The sequence below is a fragment of the Perognathus longimembris genome, chromosome 1 (assembly GCF_023159225.1).
Source record: "Perognathus longimembris pacificus isolate PPM17 chromosome 1, ASM2315922v1, whole genome shotgun sequence".
Classification (NCBI taxonomy): domain Eukaryota; kingdom Metazoa; phylum Chordata; class Mammalia; order Rodentia; family Heteromyidae; genus Perognathus; species Perognathus longimembris.
In genome coordinates, this window is record NC_063161.1 from 12,821,471 (window position 1) to 12,845,754 (window position 24,284).

The window sequence follows — 24,284 nt, forward strand, 5'->3', positions numbered from 1 at the left end:
ATCTAACAGATTCTGATGACGTTATTATCCTAATATTTAGCAATGACCTACTCCTGTCCAAAATAGTGCCTGATACTGTCCATGTATCATGCAAAGCTATAGTCCTCCCAGACTCCATGACAGCACAAAAGTACAATCAGTTGGCAAGCAGGTTGGTTACAAAGGATAAAACAATGACTCAGAAATGAGAACTGGCAGAGGATCAAATCTTTACAATGTGATCAAAGTTAACAAGTCCAGGCCCGGTCCTCTTCTACAGCACCTGACCCCAGAGTGATGCCCAGAACACCCAGCATCCTCTGGGTGTGGATGGGATTATTGCCTAAGCACATGACCTGAACCTAATCATGAAGAAACATTAGGCAAACTCAGGGTAAGGAACACTGAGTGAAATAACTGGCCTGTACCCCTCAAAACTGTTGTTGTGATGAAACAGAAAATTCAAACTCTCCCAGATGAAGGTATGACAGAAGAAGAAAAAACTGAATGCAATGAATGATCTTGGATTTTCTTTTGTAATAAAAGGCATCACTAGAACAACTAGGGAAATGTAAATAAGGTATGTAAGTTAAGTATTCTAGCAATTATTCCTTTCTTAATTTTGAAAAGTCGCCTGCGGTTATGTAGAAGACTTCTTTGGTGTTAAGAAAATAGGAAAGACGGGGCTGGGGATATGGCCTAGTGGCAAGAGAGCTTGTCTGGTATTCATGAGGCCCTGGGTTCGATTCCCCAGCACCACATATAACAGAAAATGGCCAGAAGTGGCGCTGTGGCTCGAGTGGCAGAGTGCTAGCCTTGAGCAAAAAGAAGCCAGGGACAGTGCTCCGGTCCTGAGTCAAGACCCAGGACTGGCCAAAAAAAAGAAAATAGGAAAGAGACAAACAAGATATCCTACATGTCTTAAACAGTGCCCTCCTCACCCCCGATCATGACCTATAGGTCATCAGTCTGCTGTATGTATTTACATATAGGAAGAAAGTAAAGCAAATATGCAAAAGATTAACACTTGAGGGCTGGGAATATGGCCTAGTGGCAAGAGTGCTTGCCTTGTATACATGAGGCCCTGGGTTCGATTCCTCAGCACCACATATACAGAAAATGGCCAGAAGTGGCACTGTGGCTCAAGTGGCAGAGTACTAGCCTTGAGCAAAAAAGAAGCCAGGGACAGTGCTCAGGCCCTGAGTTCACGGCCTAGGACTGGCAAAAAAAAAAAAAAAAAGATTAACACTTGAGAGGTCAGGGTGACAAACACGTTAAGGCATTCTTTATACTATTTTGGTAGCTTGGCTGTAAGTCTGAAATTGTATTAAAATGAAACCCAAACACTGCAAAATCAAGATTAAATGAGCTCTTGGATAACCATAAAGGGCAGCTGAGTACTGGTGGATAGCACAGGCCAGTGTCTAAGATGGTAATTGCTGTCTGTCTCTTTCAGGTCACGCCCTTGACTGCTTTGAAGTTTGCAGAACTGTCTGTGAAAGCTGGCTTTCCAAAGGGGGTAATCAACATTATTCCTGGCTCAGGTAAGCTCTCAAATGACCCACTCTGCTATAACCAACCGATGGTATGGGGGTGGCTGATTGCTTGTTTTCCCACTGGGTCTTAGCCTGAATTAAAACTAAATACAGCTTACCAAGTAAAAATATATTTACCAGGCGATGAAACTCTTGAAGTAGAAATAAAGTGTGGGGACAGGGAGTAAGGAGGATTATCTTGTAAAATTCCCCTAAGGTAGTCTATTTGATTTTGAGCAATACTTGTTTGGAAAATCACAAGCAAGGCTTACTCATTGTATTAGATTCTGCAATACTATGAGCAAATACTTAAAAGGAGGGATGGATTCTGGCTCTTGGCTCCAAGGGTTCAAACTGTGGTCACTTGGCCCCATGAACTTTGGCAGAGTATCATGGCAGCAGAACCACATGGCAGACAGGAAGTAGAGAACAAAGCTGATAAAGGGCCAGAGTAATACACAGTCCCAAAGACATGTAGCCAATGACTGGCTTTATCCAAGCCCCACCTCCTACCTTTCACCATTGCACAAGAGTGCCTTCAGATTATGAATCCATCAAGAGATTGACCCATTGATTAAATCAAAGCTCTCAGGACCCATCCGCTCCCCCAAAGCCCAGCAAGCTGCCAACCAAGCCCCAATAATGGAGCTCTGGGGACACTTCAGATTCAAGCCATACTACTCCCCTGCATTGGTGGGGCTGACAGCTGCATGAAGGATGTGATTTTAGATTTCTATCCATTTGCAATTCATACCAAAAATGTAAAAACTGAGAGTTAAGTGAATGCTTGCTAGTCTACTTCAGTGAAGTCAAAGGTACCCTAATGTAAGTAAGACCTGAGACATCTTTACATTTGCGGAAACGTAATTCAGCTGTTAACCCCTGGTTCCACAGGGGGTGTAGCGGGACAGCGACTTTCTGAGCACCCTGATATCCGCAAACTTGGCTTCACCGGTTCCACCTCGATCGGCAAACAAATCATGAAGAGGTACTGGTGGTGGTATCTCCTGTGGTAATGAGCCTATTAAACCAGCTTTCTGTTTGAATGTAAACAGAATGCTGTTAGAGTGAGGGGCGGGGTGGGGGACCCATATGAAATGTAGAAGTCTACTCCATCACTGCAGGATACTGAGGCAACAGAATAAAAAGTCGTGGAGCTTTAAGGCTTGCAGTTAATAAAAAGCAGAGCTGCATTAACTTCCTCTCTCCCTCAGAGGCAACTGTCACTCTCCACAACAAGAAATTTTCTGTTGTAAGACTGTGGCCCAACCTGTTTTTCTTGAGCCTAAGGAAGACATTGAAAATCTATGTGAGACAAGTCTACACATTTGATATGATAAATCTGGACAATGTATAAAACAGATTCTCAAAACACAGTAATAATTAACTTTTTAATTGCCAATCATTAAATGTTCAAAGTGAGTCAGTAAAGTATGTCAGAATAACAGAACAGTGTAGTCATGTTCATGGCATTATTTTAATAGCATTGAGAACTATTAAAATGATAATTGGAAAGGAAAATAAGGCAAAACTTGTATCTGTTGGGTGATCCAAACTCTGAACCAGATGAAAGCAGCAGGGCCTGGAGACACATACCTGTGATCCTAGCACTCAGGAGGCCTGAGCTACATAGTGGGACCTTGTGTCAAAAACACACACAGACAGACAGATACACACACACACACACACACACACACACACACACACAGTGAAAGTTGGTGATTGGACAGATTAATAATAGATTATCAAAATGATAATAAAAAAATAATAAGCCAGATGCCGGTGGCTCATGCCTGTAATCCTTGTGACTCAGGAGGCTGAGATCTGAGGATCGCAGTTCAAAGCCAGTCTGGGCAGAAAAGTCCCTGTGAGGCTCTTATCTCCAATTAACCACTCAAAAAACCATAAGTGGTTCTGTGGCTCAAGTGGTAGAGTGCTAGCCTTGAGCACAAAGAGGCTCAGGGACAGTGCCTAGGCCCTGAGTTCAAGCCCCACAACCAACAACAACAAAAAAGAGTAACAGTGATCAAGCCGTGGAATGGAATTTTGTGTTCTTTTAAAATCCTGTCTGCATGTTTTATTTACTTTATAAATTTTGTATAGGCATTACTTAGACAAAGGGGTTTTGTTGTAATATTTAGAACATGTCTCTATAATGCGCTTTGAGCCACAGCCCCACTTCTGGTTTTTAGGTAGTTAATTGGTTTATTTGTTTTGTTTTTTGTTGCCAGTCCTGGGGCGTGGGCTCAGGGCCTGAGCACTGTCCCTGGCTTCTTTTTGCTCAAGGCTAGCACTCTGCCACTTGAGCCACAGCACCACTTCTGGCTGTTTTCTATATATGTGGTGCTGAGGAATCGAACCCAGGGCTTCATGTATACGAGGCAAGCACTCTTGCCACTACGCCATATTCCCAGCCCCTTTAGGTGGTTAATTGGAGACAAGAGTCTCAGAGACTTTTCTGCCCAGGCTGGCTTTGAACCACAATCTTCAGATCTCAGCCTCCTGAGTAGCTAGGATTATAGGCATGAGCCATCAATACCTGGCTCATGGTTTTATTTCTAAAAAGCATTTTATTTTTATTTATCCACTGGCTGATTGACTGATTTGTATTTCTATAATACTCACTCCTCCTGCCTCGTCATCTTTCCCCCTCCTCCCACCGTGTCCACGTGGCTTAAGTATAGTTCTGAGGGTTAGGGATACAGTGTAGTGGTAGCATGCTTGCCTCCCGGGCCTGCAGGCCCTGGGTTCCATCCCCAGCATCCTCAACACCCCTTCCCCCTGAACACACACACAGGAACACACTGTGTTTGTTAGTAGTTTAGTTAGAAGTTGAATTTTCTTTTCAGTCCCACATGGAACACAAATTCCCAAAGAATGTGATTTGACTATGAGAATCTCTAGTCATTTGACCACAGAATTTTTTAAACCTTCTAATTACAGAAAATGTCTAATCTATAAGAAAGTACTCAGAAAGTTATAGTGAACTCCATGTGCTCATCACCCACCTTCAACAAGGACCACCACAATGCCATTCCTGCTTTATCAGAATGTTTCCTTCCTTTCCTCTCCTTTTCCCTTCTCCCTATTCTCTCCCCTCTCCCTCCCTGCTTTCCCCTTACTCCTTCCCTCCTTCCCCTCTCACTCTTCCCTCCTCCTTCTTCCCCCTTCCCTTCCCCTCCCCTCCTTTCCCTTCCTCTCCTTTCCCCTCCCTTCCTCTCCTCTCTTCTTCCCCTCCTCTTCCATTTCCTCTCATTTCCCCCTGTTCCCTTCCCTTTCCTTTCCTTTCTTCCCCCTTGGGCTTCAGTTAGGTTTTCCATACCAAGTGGTAACTGACAGTTTAGAAAAGCAAAGGAGAGGAAGGAAAAGACAAACACAGAACCTAAGTATCCACTCCCATCTGTTTTCCTCTAGCTGTGCGGTGAGCAACTTGAAGAAAGTTTCCCTTGAGCTTGGTGGCAAATCTCCACTTATAATATTCAATGACTGTGAACTGGACAAGGCTGTGCGAATGGTAAGGGGATCAAAGCCAAGTACATGGGTTCCTACTCCTAAAACACACTTCATTTCCCTTGTTGGAGGTCTTCCGATGAGCCTTGCTTTGTCTAGTTATAAGTAGTTATAAATAGAGAGAAAGGCTCTGGGTTCAAGGCCCCCAGTATTGGGACAAGAAAAAGAAACCAGCTAGATCAAAACGGAGCGTCTAGGCTGTCAGCAGTGCTGAACGCCACCTCCTTTCCCGTGTATACCATGTTTGTCAAGCGCGACTTACAGTGTTAACTCCACTTTCTCTTCCACCGCCTAAGGGCATGGGCGCAGTGTTTTTCAACAAAGGAGAGAACTGCATTGCAGCTGGGAGGTTGTTTGTGGAAGAATCCATCCATGATGAATTTGTGACAAAAGTGGTAAGGTATTTTCAAAGTTATTCTGAGTTGTATACAAATGGCTTTTACTAGAAAAGTACTTATGGGATTATTCATGATTGGGGGGAGGGTGATAGCATTATATGGTTATGTTAAAAAAATATTAGTCCTATCTGGAGTGTAGCTTATGGTCTAGTGAGTGCTTACCATGCACAAGAACCCGGGTTCTAGTCCTAGAAAAAAAAAAAGAAATAGAAAAAATAAGTTATATTTAATAAGGCTATGTAATGACTGACATGTTTACAGACTAGAAAATACGAGGTCTAGAATTATTATCAAAAGAATCCAGAAACAGAGATTGTAGGGGAATAAATTGGCCATGAGTTGAAAGTTATTGATGTTGGGTAATGAATACATGTGTTTCATTATATGAATTTTCCTTTATATGTGCTTATAATTTTCTTAGTAACAAATTATAGATCTATATAAAAAAAACTTAATAAAATATACTTGAGGGTTTAGGACTGTGGCTTAAGTGGTAGAGTGCCTGCCTCGCAAACATGAAGCACTGAGTTCAAAACCGCAATATCGGGCTGGGGATATAGCCTAGTGGCAAGAGTGCCTGCCTCGGATACACGAGGCCCTAGGTTCGATTCCCCAGCACCACATATACAGAAAACAGCCAGAAGCGGCGCTGTGGCTCAAGTGGCAGAGTGCTAGCCTTGAGTGGGAAGAAGCCAGGGACAGTGCTCAGGCCCTGAGTCCAAGGCCCAGGACTGGCCAAAAAAAAAAATAAATAAATAAATAAATAAAAAAAAAACCCCGCAATATCACATATGTATATATTGTATATGTAATGTACAACATATATATCACATATATAATATATATTATGTACACACTTAAGAGCATACTCTTATTTATAGTATGTTACATCTTGATACTTGTGCAAGGTACACTCCCAGAATTTTGCAAAACAGTACATTGACTATGAGAGATACGTCACTCAATCCTCCCAATTTACAGTTTAAAATGACAGAATATAATTTCTGCCACTAAAATAACAATAAATAGCCCCTGTAGTTGGATCATGAATCCTAATGCTACCCTCCAAGGCAATTTCCTATATCCCAACCCACCAGATAACCAAAGGTCCCCTTTGCTCCTGAGAGTGAATAACAGGGAGGTCAGACAGGCAGATAATGGGCAATTGCCTCCTGGATATCACAGTGTAATTCAGTTTGTGTCTCTATAGAATCCAGTTTAGATAATTGCATAGTTGTGGGCTTTTGCAGTCCATTAACAAGCATGGTTTCAGTCCATTAACAAACATGGTTTCTTGTCAGTCCATTAACAAACATGGTTTACAATACTCTGCATTCATTTAACAACTATTTATTGAGTACTTATTTAAGGCCAAATAACAATGTGCTAGGTGCTGAAGGCATAAAAGGGAAGAGGAAAGATGTGCCCACTGCCTTCAAAGAGATTCTAATCTAGCATAGAAGCCTGTGCAAGAGATTATTATCACTGGATGTATATTCAAGTTCATGGCCCATGGAGTCATTGTAACTCCCATTCATTCTTCTGACTAGGGTTGGAGTTAGTATTAGAAAGCCTAGGTATAGATTAGGACAACCAAGGAGCACATGAAGTAATACACAGACATGCCAGTGATGGTCACAGTTGATTAAGACTTTTTGAACTGGTAGATCATGCCTATAATCCTGTATACACAGGAGGTTGAGATCTGAGGATCAAGCCAGCCCAAGCAGAAAACTTGGTGAGAAACTTATCTTCAGTTAACCAGCCAAAAGCTGGAAGTGGAGGTGTGGTTGTACCAGCCTTGAGCAAAAACTGTCCAGTGAGAGTGTGAGGCCTTGAGTTCAAGTCCTAGTCCCAGCACAAAGGGAAAAAAAGGACTTTTTCATCAGAATACTCTTAACATCCTAGCAATTTCTTTGGCATGACTACACTGCAAGGATTTCACAAATGTGCCACATTTGAGAAGAGGAAGCATTACAATGTGGTCATTGTAGAAATTCCTTTGTCACAAAGTTAACACAAGTACTATATTCGTGAAAATTACAGAACATCAGCTTGCTATTTAATGGACCAACACTCAGGATATATTCAAGGTAGTATGCGTAGCTTGTATACGCTAGAAAGCTGAGAACTTGGGCTTTCAAAACACAGTAGGATAGCACTCATGTGCACTTAGGCAAGTCACTTAGGGTCTCCAGTTCTTTTTCTGTAAGACAGAAATAATACATTTCTACCTCCAGTGCTGCTGTGAAGATTAAATGACAGCACATTTACAAAGAGCTTAGTACAACACCCACCACACAGCAGAAACTCAGTCAAGGGCATCCATCCTTATTAACAGTGAATTGTGTTTTGTGGACTGGGTAACATACAGGTGGAAGAAATTAAAAAGATGAAAATTGGTGATCCACTTGACAGATCTACTGATCATGGGCCCCAAAATCATAAGGCCCACTTGGAAAAACTCCTCCAGTACTGTGAAGCCGGAGTGAAGGAAGGGGCCACCTTGGTGTATGGGGGAAGACAAGTTCAAAGGCCAGGTAAGATCGCCTCCATAGGGGGCTTATGGGGCGGGGTACCTGCCTTCTTCCAGTGGAAGAGATGCTAACAGTGTCCATCTCAGCACCCTTTGTGGAAAAACGTAGTGACATCTGTAACAAAAATTAATTAGTTACATCTGTAGCAATTAGTGTCTGCATCTAGCCACTTATAATCTGTGGCATGTTGGCCAACACAATTCTTCAGAGTTGCCTGTTCTTCCTAGGTAGAGTGAGGGCAAGTGAACACAGTCGGTTTTACAAGACTATGAGAATGACAAAATGGATGTGGCCCGCTCTTCAACTGCCCCATAATGAACTGTCTTACCAGGCACTGTGACCTTGGTTCTGGGCACTGTAACTACCCCATAATGAACTGTCTTACCAGGCACTGTGACCTTAGTTCTGGGCACTGTGAGATTTCATCTTGGCCCAGGACCCTGTGAAGGGCTTCCTCCTGTTACCTGTCACTAAAATACATGAATGGTTCCCTGCCATGATTCTTAAAAGCAGAGACAGAGAAACAACTACTAATTCGTTGCTGTTACTGGCAGATTGGCACCAACACCTTGCTGTGAACATTGGTAATGACAAGAAAAAGATGACTTCATTTTCCTCTATTTCCCTTTGTGAACTGGATTTCTAGGTGACTAAGTAGCAGATAAAAGTATCTCAGAGGTAAAGTGCTAGCCTTAAGCAAAAAGAAGCCAGGAACAGTACTCAGGCCCCGAGTTCAAGCTCCAGGACTGGCAAAAAAAAAAAAGAGTGAAACCATTTGGTCAAACCTAAAATTGGTAAGGAACAGGGTGGAAGATTATTATTTTATTAGAGTTTTGGTTTTAAAAGCCAAAAGAGGGGGCTGGGAATATGGCCTAGTGGCAAGAGAGCTTGCCTCATATACATGAAGCCCAGGGTTCAATTCCCCAGCACTACATATATAGAAAACAGCCAGAAGTGGCGCTGTGGATCAAGTGGCAGAGTGCTAGCCTTGAGCAAAAGAGAAGCCAGGGACAGTGCTCAGGCCCTGAATCCAAGGCCCAGGACTGGCAAAAACAAAACAAAACAAAAAGCCAAAAGAGAGGGCTGGGAATATGGCCTAGTGGCAAGAGTGCTTGCCTCATATACATGAAGCCCTGGGTTCGAGTCCTCAGCACCACATATATAAAAAATGGCCAGAAGTGGTGCTGTGGCTCAAGTGGCAGAGTGCTAGCCTTGAGCAAAAAGAAGCCAGGGACAGTGCTCAAGCCCTGAGTTCAAGGCCCAGGACTGGACAAAAAAAAAAAAAAAAAGCCTAAAGAGTTCTAGAGATGGATGGTGGTAAAGGTTGTACAACAACACTGAAAATAGTGAAGATGGAACCAGTGGGAGGGTGAGACATGTAGATCACAGGCTTGAGGCCCGCATGGGCAAAAGAGCAAGCTTGAAGCCAGGCTGAGCTATAAAAGCAGACCCTGTCAATTAATCACTCATTAAAATGGCAAATTTTTATGTTCCCTAGAGAATTTTCTTTGGTCAGTGTGGGGTTTGAACTCAGGGCCAGGGTGCTGTCCCTGACCTCTTTTACTCTGTGGAGCTCATTTTGTATGGGTGTGTGTGTGTGTGTGTGTGTGTGTCACTATTGAGGCTTGAACTCAGGGCTTCAAGCTCTTACTTGGCTCATTTGTTCATGGTTGGTACTCTACCACTTCCTCCAGCTTTTTGCTGATTAATTGAGATAAGAGTCTCACAGACTTTCTGTCAAGGATAGGCTGGGCTTCAAATTGCGACCCTTAGATCTCAGCCTGTTCAGTAGCCAGGATTCCAGGCATGCGCCACCAATGCCTAGCATGTTCTTTTTATCACAACAAAATGAAGGAAAGGAATACAAAACATAGACAAATAAATATTACTCTCAGGTTGCAATAAATTTAAGGCATAAGACATTCCAGAAGACAAATGAACAGTATTTTCAACAAGTCAATGCATGGAAATACAAGATAAAGGCAGGAGGAACTGTCGAGATTAAAAGGTACTTTAGAAATCTAACACTCAAATGCAATAGAATAGATAGAACTATAAATCAAACAAATTAGCTGTAAAAAAGGTATTTTCTGAACGATGAGAGGAAGTGAAATACAAACTATGAATAAGCAATGTTGTACTGATACTGTGATATGGTTACTTTTTCCTGAGTTGTAAAAGTGAGTATTTGCAAGTGAAAATTATATCTGGATCTTGCTTGATGATATTTCAGCAGGGAAAATACAAATTTAGGAAAGATATATTGATTTTGGTATTCACTATGTTACTTTCTCTTTTACTATGGCTGAATTTTTTTTGTTAAAGTGAGAGAACTAAAGTCGGTCACTGGTGTCTCACACCTGTAATCCTAGCAACTCAGAAGGCTGAGATCTGAGGATCGCAGTTTGAAGCCAACCTGAGGAAGGAAGGTCTGTGAGACTCTAGTCTCCAACTAACCACCAGAAAACCAGAAGTGGAACTGTGGCTCAAGTGGCAAAGCATTAGCCTTGAGCACAAAAGCTCACAGACAGTGTCCAGGCCCTGAGTTCAAGCCCAATGACCAAGAAGGAACGAAGGAAGGAAGGAAGGAAGGAAGGAAGGAAGGAAGGAAGGAAGGAAGGAAGGAAGGAAGGAAGGAAGGAAGGAAGGAAGGGAGAGAAAGAAAGAAAGAAAGAGAGAGAGAAAGAAAGAAAGAGAGAGAAAGAAAGAGAGAGAGAAAGAAAGAAAAAGAGAGAGAGGGAGGGAGGGAGGGAGGGAGGGAGGAAGGGAGGGAGGGAGGGAGAGAAAGAAGCAAGGAATGCCAATATCAAATAAAGATACAAAATTCTTCCTAGTTTTCTAAGACAGAGTAAGGGAAATTATAATGGAATTAACGGAGATAATTCTGAATTGAAAGTGTGACTTAACCTACAATTGATGATCTTTTCTTCTTTTTTTCCATAAAGGCTTTTTTATGGAACCTACTGTGTTCACAGATGTGGAAGACCACATGTACCTTGCCAAAGAGGAATCCTTTGGGCCAATTATGGTCATTTCTAAATTCCCAAATGGGTATGTTCTTCAGGCACAATTTATTTAACCCATCTTTCTGTCTCTGGTCCCAGCTGTAAACACCCAGTCCCTGCTGTGTTCAACGCATTGTGAAATGTGAGAACTTAAGGAGGGTCTCAACTCTCTCTACCTTAGGTTCGAAATTTTTCTGGGAAATTTTGAAATTGTGTATAATCAAGATGACCTTTCAAAATCCTTTGGGAAGATACAAGGTTGAAACCTGTGCTGTTTTCTCAACAAATGCAGCATACACATAAAAAAATCTTTCCTCCAGTGTTGGGAGACTGTCCTGTTTCTTTGCAGGAGCCCCCAGTGAAGTGCTTGGCTTGCATTTACTAGTCGTGTTGTAGAGTACACATGTGTGCAAGCATTAGGATCTCACACCAAAAGGAGAGACACTGTGGTGGGCACATTGGAAGTAGACTCAGCCAAGAGAAGAGCATTTCTCCTCTTTCTTGGGAGTGTACATCTAGCAGGCCCTCTGTATCCAAGGTTCTCTGTATCCACCAACCTCAGACTGAAAGTACTTTTAAAACAACTGCATCTGTACTGAACCTGTAGAGATGTTTTTCTTACCATTTTTAGCTGAACAATATAGCACATCCATTTATGTAGCATTTACCTGCTGTCAAGAATAACAAGTACTTTTGATTTGATTGACAGGATACAGAAGGATGTTGTAGGTTAGATCAAATACTACACAGATTTTGGTATCTATAAGGGTCCTGAAACTAATCATCTTCAGATACTGAAGAACCATATACATCAGTCAAAAGGCAGAGAAATTATATTCTACTTATTTTTTTTTTTTTGGTCGTGGGACTTGAACTCAGAGTCTGAGTCCTGTCCCTGAGCTTTTTTATTTTATTTTATTTTATTTTATTTATTTTGGCCAGTCCTGGGCCTTGGACTCAGGGCTTGAGCACTGTCCCTGGCTTCTTTTTGCTCAAGGCTAGCACTCTGCCACCTGAGCCACAGCGCCATTTCTGGCCATTTTCTATATATGTGGTGCTGGGGAATCAAACCCAGGGCTTCATGTATATGAAGCAAGCATTCTTGCCACTAGGCCATATTCCCAGCCCTGTCCCCTGAGCTTTTTCACTCAAGGTTAGTGCTCTACCACTTGAGCCATAGTGCCATTTTTCTGGTGGTTAATTTGAGATGAGTCTCAGGGACTTTTCTGCCTGGGCTGGCTTCGAACTGTGATCCTCAGATCTCAATCTCTTGAGTAGTTAGAACTATAGGTGTGAGCCAGCAGTACCTGGCTATATTCTCCTTTCATGTAAATTAATTTGCTGTCATGTGATGATGTAACATCACAGTATGAACAAATACCAAACATTATCTTTAGTATGAAGTATATAGTATAAAGTATATAGTATGAAGAGAGGCATTAATCCTTTCTTTTGGGAGCCTCTGTCCTCCAGTTTATGGAGAGAGAATCATGATTACATCACATATTAAACAAGCTATGAACCGTGGTTACAGCTTTTTATGGTGTACTTACTGTATTCAAGTCACTTTAGTTCATTACATGCTCATCTTATTTTCATTTTTCACAAGAATAGATGAAGGCATAGCTGGTTACAGAATCCTCTCTCCAAATCATCACACTGTCACCTCCATGACATGCCTTGTGGGACCCCTTAAAGGCTCCAGGGGAGGCAGAGAAGGAGCTTGAGGGGCAGTGGTTCAAGCCTGTAATCCTAGGTATGCAGAATGCTAAGATCTGAGGCTTACTTTCAAAGCCAGCTCAGGCAGAAAAGTCTATGAGGCTCTTATCTCCAGTTAACTGCTGTGGTTCAAGTGATCAAGTACTAGCCTTGAACAAAAAAGCTCAGAGATAGTGCCCAGGCCCTGAGTTCAAGCCCCAGTACTCCCCCACTCCTCCAAAAATGAAGCAACTTTGAACTGCATGCACAGAATCTGAAGAGATAAAAACAAACAAACATAAGGGGTACTCTGAAAATCAAGGAGTGGGAAGTGTGAATGATAATCACTGACAAAACCTGCAAGGATCCCTTACTTTAAAAGGCATTGCCTGACGCATATGAAAAAAATCCGTGTTCTAGAGTTTCAATATTTCCGTAGGGTTTTCTTTCCATGTAAGCCTGGAATATTTCATCTATAAACATCAAAGCAGGTGGCAGTGGAAGTTTTCCTACTTCTAGCAGAGAGGGGAAACATTCGACAGCACAGAATGAGAATATTGTTTTACACATCACCAAGTTCTGTGTTTTTCTGCACACATCTTGCAGGGACATCGAGAGAGTGTTGCATCGAGCAAACAGCACAGAGTATGGCCTGGCCTCGGGGGTTTTCACAAGAGACATAAACAAAGCCATGTACATGAGTGAAAAGCTGGAAGCAGGGACTGTTTTTATTAACACATACAACAAGACGGACGTGGCTGCCCCGTTTGGTGGGGTGAAGCAATCTGGCTTTGGAAAAGACTTGGGTATGTGTGGCTTTGGTTTTTCTGTAACACGCATCTGTTGTAACTCCATCACAGGAAAACTTGAGGGGTTTCAGAGAACACATGGGGATTGTTTGGATGGGCATTTCCTGCATGGCAGTTAGAGCCAGGCTCACAGGGGAAATGGATGTAAAAAACTAAACCAAACTGTTCAAACCAGGTACAGGTAGCCTAGAATCCTAGACATTCAGAAGTCTGAAATAGGAGATTGATGTTCAGAGCCAGCCCAGGCAGCAAAGTCCAAGGGACTGCTAGTTAACTAGCAAAATGCTAGACTGGGAGATGTGGCTCAAATGGTAAAGCACCAGCCATGAGGGAAAATGCTGAGCACAAGGCCCTGAGTTCAAACACCAGTACCTGTACAAAAAAAAGGAAACTGTTCAATATTTTCATGAAACACAACATACAGAAAAAGTGCAGTCTCCTTATTTTCAAAAGATTAATTCTGAGGAAAAAACAACTGGCAATGTATTGACTAGAATATGTTTGATTCCTTTTATCTGACATTCAGCATGAACTTGGTTTAGCTTTTGGTTTTGGTTTTTAAAGCTAGTGTCATATAGCCCAGGTTGACTTTGAACTCATCATCCTTTTGCCCTTGCCTGCCCAGTGCTGAGATTATAGACATTTGCCATCACAATCAGCTTGGTTTAGATTCTGCAGAGCTAAAAAAGAACCAAGGAAAGAAAGTGGGTGGAGGACAATGATTGCGTCCAACACTGAATCCTGACTCTGGCTGCTTCCAAGGTTGAATCAACCTTGCAGGGGGCAGGGATTGGGAGCTTGGGGACTCAAGACTTTGTGAAAGCCTAAACTGTGATTCGCTGTAGCTGCAGCACCTTTCAAGCAATAGCTGTGAATGCTACGTTTGCGTCAGGCCCTGTTCTTTCTAAAAGAACCTAACCTGTATGAGCAAAAGCCACTGGCACAGTTACTCCAGGGGACAGGTCCACTGTCCATGGAGCTTCCCGAAGTCACACAGGCAGGCCCCCGGCAGACAGAGTCTGGCCTTGGATCTTATTCTCCATACTCCTACCTCTTTCTGCATATGAAACGCTTATGATTTACTGAAATTATGAGTGGTAGGTTTGGTTCATCTGGGGTATATTTTACATTTTTTCTGTCCTGATGATTTTTCTCAATGTATTGGCAACAATAAACATGCTTCTTAGCCGGGTGTTGGTGACTCCTGCCTGTAATCCTAGCTTCTCCGGAGGCTTGCTCAAGGCTAGTACTCTAGCACTTGATCTACAGCTTCACTTCTGGCTTTTTTGGTACTTTATCGAAGATAGAGTCTTGTGGACTTTCCTGCCCAGACTGGCTTCATATTGTGATCCTGAGATGCTGAATAGATAGGATTACAGGCATGAGCCATCAGCAACCAGCCATATCTACTTTTGAACACAGTTATCAACTGCTCTTTTCTGCCACAGGTGAAGAAGCTCTGAATGAATACCTCAAAACCAAGACCGTGACACTGGAGTATTAGAGCAACACTACCACCAGAAACCCTCGGCAGACAACACAACTTCTCAACTCTCCAGATGTGAAACAAGCTTGGATGTTCTAAGGAAGGATTTCTTTTTGGCCTTAAGCAAACAAACAAACAAAAAACCCAACCACACCCAGACCCCACCAAAGAGGGCCAAACACCTTGTCTGAGCCTTTGCTCCCGTGCCAGAATACTTATTTTCTAAAGCACCTTTTATATCAGAAAATGATTTTCCGTAGTTGGTTTTGACTGTTTTGTATCATCCACATTTTTAAAATATCAAGGTGCTTATTCCCTACCAACACTAAAATGTTCGTGACCTAACATTGTGAAATGTCAGTTTCCTGCAGCTACTGCACAAGGTGCATTGATTACCACCTCTGTATGCGGACAGGTTTTAACCAACCTCTGAACCATACATATGGTTATTAAAAAGATTTTCTAGAACTTTGTTTTCAAGAAACAGTATGTCTGATAAAGAATGTACATGTAGTTATTTTGGTTTTTGTCTTTGGAGTAGGATAGATCTTTGTGCCTTTGGTGTTGTTTTTTAACCCATTATGATTAGGGATCAGCCCATGACCATTTCTGAACATCTACCTAATGGTTACAGGTATGATATTATATTAGGGGTATATAAAAATTTAATGACATGGTCTTTGGACTCACATAACTTAAATTCTAGTAAATAGCCTTGAAAGTGAAATTTATAATGAGCTAGCGTAGAAAATAGCCTTTCATCACTGATTTTGGTTTGTATCACACTATCCATGTCATGATTTGGGGATACTTATGCAACATCTCTGAGCCCTGCCTTCACTGCATAAAATAGGGCTAGCAATGCATTTCTCAGTCTTCAGTGCAGTAACACTGTATGAAAAGTGCCTCACCTTGTATTTTGATCATGGTAAATATTAAAATTTTAACTCTTTTCTTCCATTACTATTTTTTAAAATGTATTGAGTTGGCTTAATTAACTAGAGGTGTTAATTCCTCACACCTGTTTCTGTAATGATCGGTTTTAGATGGCTTTTCACATGGTTGTAACAGGGTTCCTAAAATGGCAGAATACTGCAAATGCCAAGCAATACAAAATGGCAATGGCACTAGGAAAGGGGCCACTTTTTTTCTTTCTTTTCTTTTTGTCCTTCACAGCACATCTTGCTTTCTATTTCTTACCTATAGGTTCTGCTGCTCTCTGGATATATGATGTTGACCAAGTTAGTTACCTAGTATCTCTAAAGTCTAGCGTGGTATCTATAAAATGGAAACAAACAAACAAAAAATCCCCTCTCTCATCGGGCATTGCCAGGATTTAATGAGAAAATGAACGTGATGCACATAACAAGGAGCAGAGTCAGCACTTGAGAAATTACAACTGTCCTACCCCCTATGGTGCTCACAGTTTCCAATAATATGTAAAAAGGACTTCCAGAATCACAGAAGCCCCCAGAAAATGCCCAGAGCAACTGACATCAATCCTCCCTTTGAAGCAGAATTTCAGTGAGCATTCTGAGTTCTTTGGCTGTGAAGAAGCCCCCAAGGAGTACTTACTTTGGAGACTAGATGAAGGGAACACAGAATCAATGAGCAGCAGCAACAAAATTAAAACAAAAAACAAACCCTTTCAAAGGAAGAAAAAGTTTGATCTGGATGGATCAAACCTCATTTCACAGACAAACTTTGCCTTATTTTTTGAAATTATTCTATAGTTCATCTCTCATCAGGAGTGCTAAGTTGGAATGAATATGAATTGGGCTCAAGATGATAATGCATATTTGAATAAAATGACCAAGGCCTTGAAAATAACCTTCTTTTATTTGTTTTATGGCAGTCTATATTTCCCAAGAAGAGCTGTTAAAAGACGCACTGTTTCTTTTCTTCCTCTCAGTTGTGGGGCTTGAACTCAGCGCCTGGGTGCTATCCCTGAGCCTCTTTTGCTCAAGGCTAGTGTTCTACCAATTTGAGCCACAGCACCACTTCCAGTTTTTGAGTGGTTTATTGGAGATAAGAGTCTTTCCTGCTCAGGCTGGCTTTGAACCATAATCTTCAGATCTCAGCCTCCAGAGTAGCTAGGATTATAGGTATGAGCTACTGGCACCAGCTGAAGATGCACTTAAGGCAGCTTCCTCCTTACTAGGAAAGATCCTTTTACTCACCAAGAAATCTTTCACTGCAAATGGACTAAAGGATCCTGGCTGCTTCCATGAATACCTTTGGTCATACTTGTCTCATTTTCAGTCTCTTTCATTTCCTTTTTTTCTTTTTCTTATTTTTTGTCAAAGTGATGTACAGAGAGGTTACACTTTCATATATTAGGCATTGGATACATTTCTTTTACTGTTTGTTACCTCCTCCTTCATTCCTCCCTCCCCTTTTCCCTCTCCCTCCATGAGTTGTTCAGTTGGTTTACACCCATTTTGCAAGTATCTCATTTCTTAAAGGTCTTTTTTGCTTGATCAACTAAATGACCTGCTATAGAGCTTTTCCTGCCAGACTCTTTACCCTTATCCTTTTGTATTTCTGATACATTTTTGAAGATTTGTGACTTCTAGTCGAAAAGTATCCCCTAGCTTGCATTCCTACCTCCTGTGCCTTCCACCTTGATTATACCCCCAGGGCCTACTCTGACTTTGAGTCTCACTACTGCTATTACTAATATCTTATTACTGATTATACATATCCCTTGTACTGGAGCTACTTCTAAAACTGCTTGCATTGCTGTCCTAGTAACCACGTTGTGTGTATGTGTGTGTGTGTGTTTGTACACACAGGGACTTGAACTCAGGGACTGGGCACTATCTCTTAGTTTTTGTGCTCGAGGCACAAAATTTGAGCCAGAGCTCTACTTGCTGCTTTTGGTGTTTAATTGGAGGTAAGTCTCACGGACTGGCCTGCCAAGGCTGACTTTTGAACCACGGTCATCAGATCTCAGGATATGAGGATTGTTACGGGGTTCGAGGGAGAAGATCCCACATCCCTCCAAGAGTCCACCACTCAGAGACAATCTCAAGCAAAAAGATGGACTTACTGCGGAAGCAAAAGGGGAACTTACTGGCCAGGGACACAGCACAGACTCGGGAGCTGAAACTGTGACCTCTAACAGTACTCGAGCTGGGGTTTATAAAGGTAAAAGCGTAGCACAGATGTAGGGGGTTAACACAGGGGGTAGAAGAAGCAACAAACAAGTTAAGCAAGCCATTTACAGAAGCAGAATTTTGTGGTCAGGTTGACCTAATATTTAACTTCATTTTAACAATTGCTACCATGTTTCCCTCATCGAGATGGAGTCAGCTCTACTCCCCCCAACAAGGATGACATCTGGGGATGTCAACTAGCTGAGTAGCTAGGGTTACAGATGTAAACCACCTGCAGTCAGCCAAGTAACCACTTTTTTTTTTTTTTTGCCAGTCCTGGGGCTTAGACTCAGGGCCTGAGCACTGTCCCTGGCTTCTTCACAGCTCCACTTCTGGCAGTTTTCTATATATGTGGTGCTGGGGAATCGAACCCAGGGCTTCATGTATACAAGTCACACACTCTTGCCACTAGGCCATATTCCCAGCCCATGAAGCTGAATAATTTCTATTCCTTGTCTAAATCAGAGCTTGGGGCAGTGAGCATGAAGTATTTCATAGACAGAAGAAAAAAAAAACCAAAACACCCAGTATTGTTTTTCAAGAGCTTTTGTGGCAGTGGCTCGAGGCAGGGTGAGGAACCACATCTGCCATCTGTAGCAGGGTTCCAAGAAAACAAAGCTGTCAAAGTAAACTGGGGTTAGAACATTCAAAAGGCAGGAAGACTGATTTTTCAGGCCAGCCTAGATATACAAGACACTGTTAAAAAAAAAAAAAAAAAAAAAAAAGCAAAGCCAGGTGACGGTGGCTCATATCTATAATCCTAGCTACTCAGGAGGTTGAGATCTGAGATTTGTGATTTGAAGCCATCCTGGGCAGGAAAGTCCTGGAGACTCATCTCCAATTAATCACAGGTAAAGTTGGAAGTGGTGCTGTGGCTCAAGTGGGAGAGTGCTAGCCTTGAGCAAAAGGGGCTCAGGGACAAGGCTCCGGCCCAGAGTTCAAACCCCAGGATTGGATAAAACATGAGACAAGGTAGGCTGAGGGATTATTATATCCAAGTGGATGTTTTCTCATTTTTATTATTAAGTAGTATACAAAGGAATTACAAGGTTATCATCAGCACAATGCATCTTGATCAATGTCACCCTTCCACCATTCTTCCCTATTTCCCCCCTCCCATTATACAGTTCAGTTTTTACATACCGTACACTGAACACAACGACTGCATTTGCTCACCCTTCCTCCCTCTATTCCTATGCCCCATTTCTTTTGCCCTCGTGAGTAGAGGCCTTCTTGAGGCTTGAACTCAGGGCCTGGGAGCTATCCTAGAGCTTTTTTGCTCAAGGCTAGTGCTCTGCCACTTTTGAGTCACAGCTCTACTTCTGGTTTTCTGGTGGTTAAATAGAGATGAGTCTGCCTTTCCTGCTTGGGCTGGCTTCAAACTGAGATCCTGATATCTCAGGCTCCAGAGTAGCTAGGATTACAGGTGTGAGCCACCAGCACCTGGCCTGTTATCTACTTTTTACATTAACATTATATTATGATCATCTATGTCAAAAAACACATCTCTGCATATTTCCATGATTTTAATCTTTTTTTTTTTTTTGCCAGTCCTGGGCCTTGAACTCAGGGCGTGAGCACTGTCCCTGGCTTCTTTTTGCTCAAGGCTAGCACTCTGCCACTTGAGCCACAGCGCCACTTCTGGCCATTTTCTGTATATGTGGTGCTGGGGAATCGAACCCAGGGCCTCATGTATACGAGGCAAGCATTCTTGCCACTAGGCCATATCCCCAGCCCATGATTTTAATCTTTTATTGTTGGACATTCAGATGTTTGCTACTCTAAATGTCACAATAAATCTTACATAAAGATGTATACTGGGCATGGCGATATATGCTTGGAATCCTAGCACTCAAGAGGCTGAGGAAGGAAGACCAGGCTAATAACAGACTGTTATTAACAACAGTCCTATTTTCAACATTTGACAGGCTTCATTCACATAGCAGGCAACTGGATGGAGGATTTTTAGTAACTGAGTCAAAAGTTTTGACCTGGAGTGGGATGGAGGTGAAAAGGAGCCTAAAGCACAGATAGGAAGAGCAGTTTGAGGCCAGCAAATATTTGAAGCCAAATTTACAAAGCAACCTAAAAGCAATGGTAGAGTGCTTGCCTACCATGTGTGAGGCTCTGAGTTCAATCCCCAATACCTCTAAAAATCAAGAAAAACCCATTTTTCTATCTAGTCCATGCTCATGCAGCATACACCTGCTGCCAATGGCAATGTAAATTTACCACAGAGCATCATCTTTCCAGCTCAAACTGCAAGGGTATATATTATATATTTTATATATAACACATATAATAATCAACTCTTCTTTACCAAAAGTGTTTTTCTCTTAAAAAGTTTTGAGAGCAGTAGTACATTCCTGTAATCCCAGTACACTGGAGGCTGAGGCAAGAGGATCATGAATTCAAGGCCAGCCTGGGCTATAATAGTGAGACTGTCTGGAGGGGGAGGGGGAAAAAAAGAAAAAGAGGAGAAGGAGAGGAAGAGAGAGGTAAAAATAAAGGAAAGGGGATAGGAGGGAAGAGGTGGGGAGAGGAGGCCCACACCACCCTATCTTTGGTTTCTCTGAGAAATAAAACATATCCAACATGACAAGTTAAAGAAGGAAAAGGCTATTATCCTGAAGTTGTCTCTGGTACTTTTGGTTCCTATGTTAAAAAACCCTGCAACCTACCTCAGTACATAAACGGAACTTGAAACCTAAATTAAGAGTGGATTTTTATAACAAACAGATGGATTTCAGCCCAACACAAACAGCTGAATTACAGCAATAACTGACTACAAGTGATCAACCATGTCCAAATAAAGCAAGTGCCTTGCCATTACCAATACTTTATCTATTTCCGTTTTGGCTATAAGGGCACGCTACCCTCAAGCTCCCTGAACTCCTTTCCATTAAGGGTGCTGGCAGATCCATGAGTTTTCTTTGCTCAAATAGCCTCTATTAATCTCAATTTGCTTCAAGTTTTCTTGAACACAGAGGACTGCAGGGCCATAAAACGCCGAAGTGCCAGCGAGGTACCACCTTTTTCATAGAGTAAGCAGGAATGTAGCACCTGATTTTCGAATAATTTATTTCTTTTCTTCACCTGCTGGACTGTCCAAAACTTCAATCTTGCCCTTTGCACCTCCTGAATTAGGAAGCTTGATGGTATCTACAGTGACTTCACAGGGGACGCTGTCATCCTCATCCTCGGATTCCGAACTGTCCTCAGACGTGTCCTGTGAACTCTCTTCTGAACTATCCTCTTCTTTTGAATCTGACTGATTCATCTCAAACAAGGCCACATCCTGCAAAAGGTACAAGGTGAGAAATCCATTTAAGAATAGTTCTCTAAAAAGTGGCAGTAAAACAACACATGGACCAACCAACATTCAGGATAAATATTGAAGCACAGAGCGTGAAAAAATGTTTTTAATATAAATGGCGTTTTCATGCTTCAAGTTACCAGGATCCATCACAAAATCAACTTTGGTTTGGATGAGTTCCATTTGATAAAGTCTAAGAACAGTCGCCTGCAGCCCAATTTTATAACCTGTACACTTCCATTGACTTTAATCCAACAAATATTAACATGAGTCAGGCAACACACTAGGTATAACAGACTTAACAAGACACAACGATAACCTCAAGAAATAAAAATGAAAATCAAGCCCAGTTATTTACCATTTGTATAACATTTCCAAGAGTCCCATCAATATTTTCAATGTTGAAACGGTCTGGTGGAGCAACTGCCATTTCTTTCTGTAACTTTTCATTTGCCTGGGCCATCTGTGGGAGAAAGGTCTGGACTTGATCTAATACTATGGAGAAAAATGTAGGAGATCAACATTTATGTTAGTAAACTGCAATACAGGCTTTCCTGCAAAACACTTCTAAACTGAGCAGTGACAACACGAGAACTATAGGACACATCATCAAATGAATTAAGGAAATGGTAAAAGGAGAAAATCTTGAGACTATTCCATCAATAACAGCTTGATGAGCCAAATCTAAGCATCAGTGAGCACAAGACTTACGTGGACTTCTCTCTATCCGAATTGTCTGAAGAGTACAGGTCTTCCTGGGATCAGGCTTGGAGTTGATGAGTAACTTGTCCCATATACCTACAAATATACATACACTTCATTTACTACAGCACAAGAAAATAAGGGCACTGGGATGGGGCTGTGATTCAGTGGTAGAGTACTTGCCTAGAATGTGTAGGGCCCTGGGTTTTATCCCCCAGTATCACAAGAGGGGGTGGGGAGTGGGGGGGTCAACAAACCTCCCAAGACCTGTAAGACTTGACTAGCCCCTATTGCACAGGATGTTTTTTGTTTGTTTGTTTGTTTTTTTAAAAAAGGCACTCCAAGTTCTAGTCCAACATTTTGGTTGTTTAGGTTCATCTATCTCCCCTTTCTCCAGTCCATAGGATCTCTGAAAAGAGGATTTGGAAAACTCAAGCCTTTGCACATGTTTCCTAATCCCAGAAAATCCCATCACTCTGTAGCACAAAAATCCTGATCATCAAAGCACAGCTGAAGAATCACCCACTGAATGGATTAGTATTAGGAACAGACTTTGAAGCCAGAAAGCTTAGAATCAAATTCAGGTTTTGCCACTTCCCAACCAACCACAGGAGCTCCAGAAAGCTGTCATCGTGTCTAATACACCACGCCTCCGTTTCCCCTTCTTTCACAATACGGAGATAAAATCCTCTCCAAGGGGTAGGTGTGATCCCTAAGCTATGACTATCCTTACGATGAGGCCTAAGGCAGCTCGGGATGCGGAGACCTTTTCCTTGAGAGCAGGCACAAGCAGTTTTTTTGCCTTCTCCTAGTCACAAATTCTATAGGGCCTATCCACCCACTCCATTCTCCCTTAGGGAAGGTAAGTACCTTCCCAAAATCCCACTGCGGAGCCGGGATTCGAACCGAGGCAGTTCGATCCTCTATTCCAGAGCCTAAAGTCCAGTGAGGATTTCTGGAAGCACTTCGGGCTGAGCAAGAAAAGGGGGGGGGGGGCATCGAAGAAGGTGCTGGGAAAGGAGGGCGGGGTGTCAGGCACCGTGATCGTCCGCTTCCCCACTACCCGCAAAGGCTCCCGACCTCGCAGCCAGCACCCCTGCACGGCGCGCCTCCCCATGGCGTCCCCAGGCGCCCCAGCTCCTCGCGCACGGGAAGTGCCCGTCTGCGGGTCTCCACCCGCGTGAGTATTCACGACTGAGCGACTCCCGCCCGCGACCCGGCCGCCCAGCTCAGTCCCGGGGGCTGTGGATGGGGCGGGCGGTGTGGTCTTTACACAGTGGGGGCGGGGCACCGGGCCCCCAACCTAGAGCTGCTCCGCCGCGCATGCGCGCCCACGGCGGCGGCGCTGCCACCGCTGCCACCTCCACCCGGCCCTCACCTCCTCCGCCTTCTCTCCCCGCCGTCAACAGGTCTTTAGACACTGAGACCCTCGGGCAGCCCTGAGTGGACGGCGGCGAGCAGCTCGCGCCGGCCGCCAGCTCGCCGTGGATCTCCATGCTTCCCGACAGCGTGCAGCAAAGCGCCCGGATGCTAGGCAAGAAGTTCCGTCAGAGGGGCGGGGACAAGCCAGCGATTGGAGGGAAACGGGGGAAAGGGCGGGGAGGGGCGGGGCATACGGGAGAGGGGCGGGGCGGGCGGGAGGAAGGGCGGGGCGGGGCGGGAGGAAGGCGGGGCGGGAGAAAGGGCGGGGCGGGGCGGGAGAGGGCCACAAAAACTTTGCTAAAACACCTATATTTACTGTTAGTGGTGGTGTCTGGAGGGAGGTTGAGACTCCTTAGGGATCTTCATTGGAAAAAGTTTGCAGTCTTGATTTAGCTAAAAGAAAAAAGTGATAAATCAAACGTCCTCCAATTCTTTGGTGATTCAGGTTTCATTATGTTGCCCAGGTAGCTCAGGCTGGCCTCAGCTTGCAGAATTAATAAGGCCACATGCTGTCAGTCACTAGGGCACTCATTGCAATAATGTTGACTGTTTAATAGCATTGGTATGCAACATGTCTCTAGACCATTTTCACTTTGCAGAATTGGAATTCTGGGCTGGGGGGGGTGTTGCTGGGTGGTACAGCATAAGGTTAGCATGCAGGAAATCCTGGTTTGATGCTTGGGACAAAAAATACTAAATCATGTTCAAGACTAGAAACTCTGCCTGTTA

The 24,284-nt window shown here is 43.0% G+C and overlaps 2 protein-coding genes across 3 annotated transcripts in view; one reads left to right on the forward strand and one right to left on the reverse strand.

Moving 5' to 3' along the window:
* Aldh1l2 (aldehyde dehydrogenase 1 family member L2) overlaps positions 1-16,614 on the forward strand; it is a 43,558-nt gene extending 26,944 nt beyond the window's left edge. The window contains exons 16-23 of one of the 2 annotated variants that reach the window (XM_048356774.1): positions 1,436-1,523; positions 2,409-2,502; positions 4,929-5,028; positions 5,321-5,419; positions 7,797-7,962; positions 10,905-11,010; positions 13,269-13,468; positions 14,920-16,614. In XM_048356774.1, the coding sequence (XP_048212731.1) occupies positions 1,436-1,523; positions 2,409-2,502; positions 4,929-5,028; positions 5,321-5,419; positions 7,797-7,962; positions 10,905-11,010; positions 13,269-13,468; positions 14,920-14,975 (909 nt within the window). In that variant the 3' untranslated portion in view covers positions 14,976-16,614. Of the gene's footprint in view, positions 1-1,435; positions 1,524-2,408; positions 2,503-4,928; positions 5,029-5,320; positions 5,420-7,796; positions 7,983-10,904; positions 11,011-13,268; positions 13,469-14,919 lie in introns of those variants that run through there. The other variant, XM_048356783.1, reaches the window with a different exon arrangement.
* A 3,242-nt stretch (positions 16,615-19,856) lies between these two features.
* Nopchap1 (NOP protein chaperone 1) lies at positions 19,857-23,658 on the reverse strand. The gene is made up of 4 exons (XM_048356795.1): positions 23,512-23,658; positions 22,143-22,229; positions 21,790-21,926; positions 19,857-21,413 (listed from the first exon to the last, which is right to left on the reverse strand). The coding sequence occupies exons 1-4, from the start codon at positions 23,627-23,629 to the stop codon at positions 21,195-21,197; spliced, it is 561 nt and encodes a 186-aa protein (XP_048212752.1). The 5' UTR covers positions 23,630-23,658; the 3' UTR covers positions 19,857-21,194.
* Between the last annotated feature and the right edge of the window lie 626 nt (positions 23,659-24,284).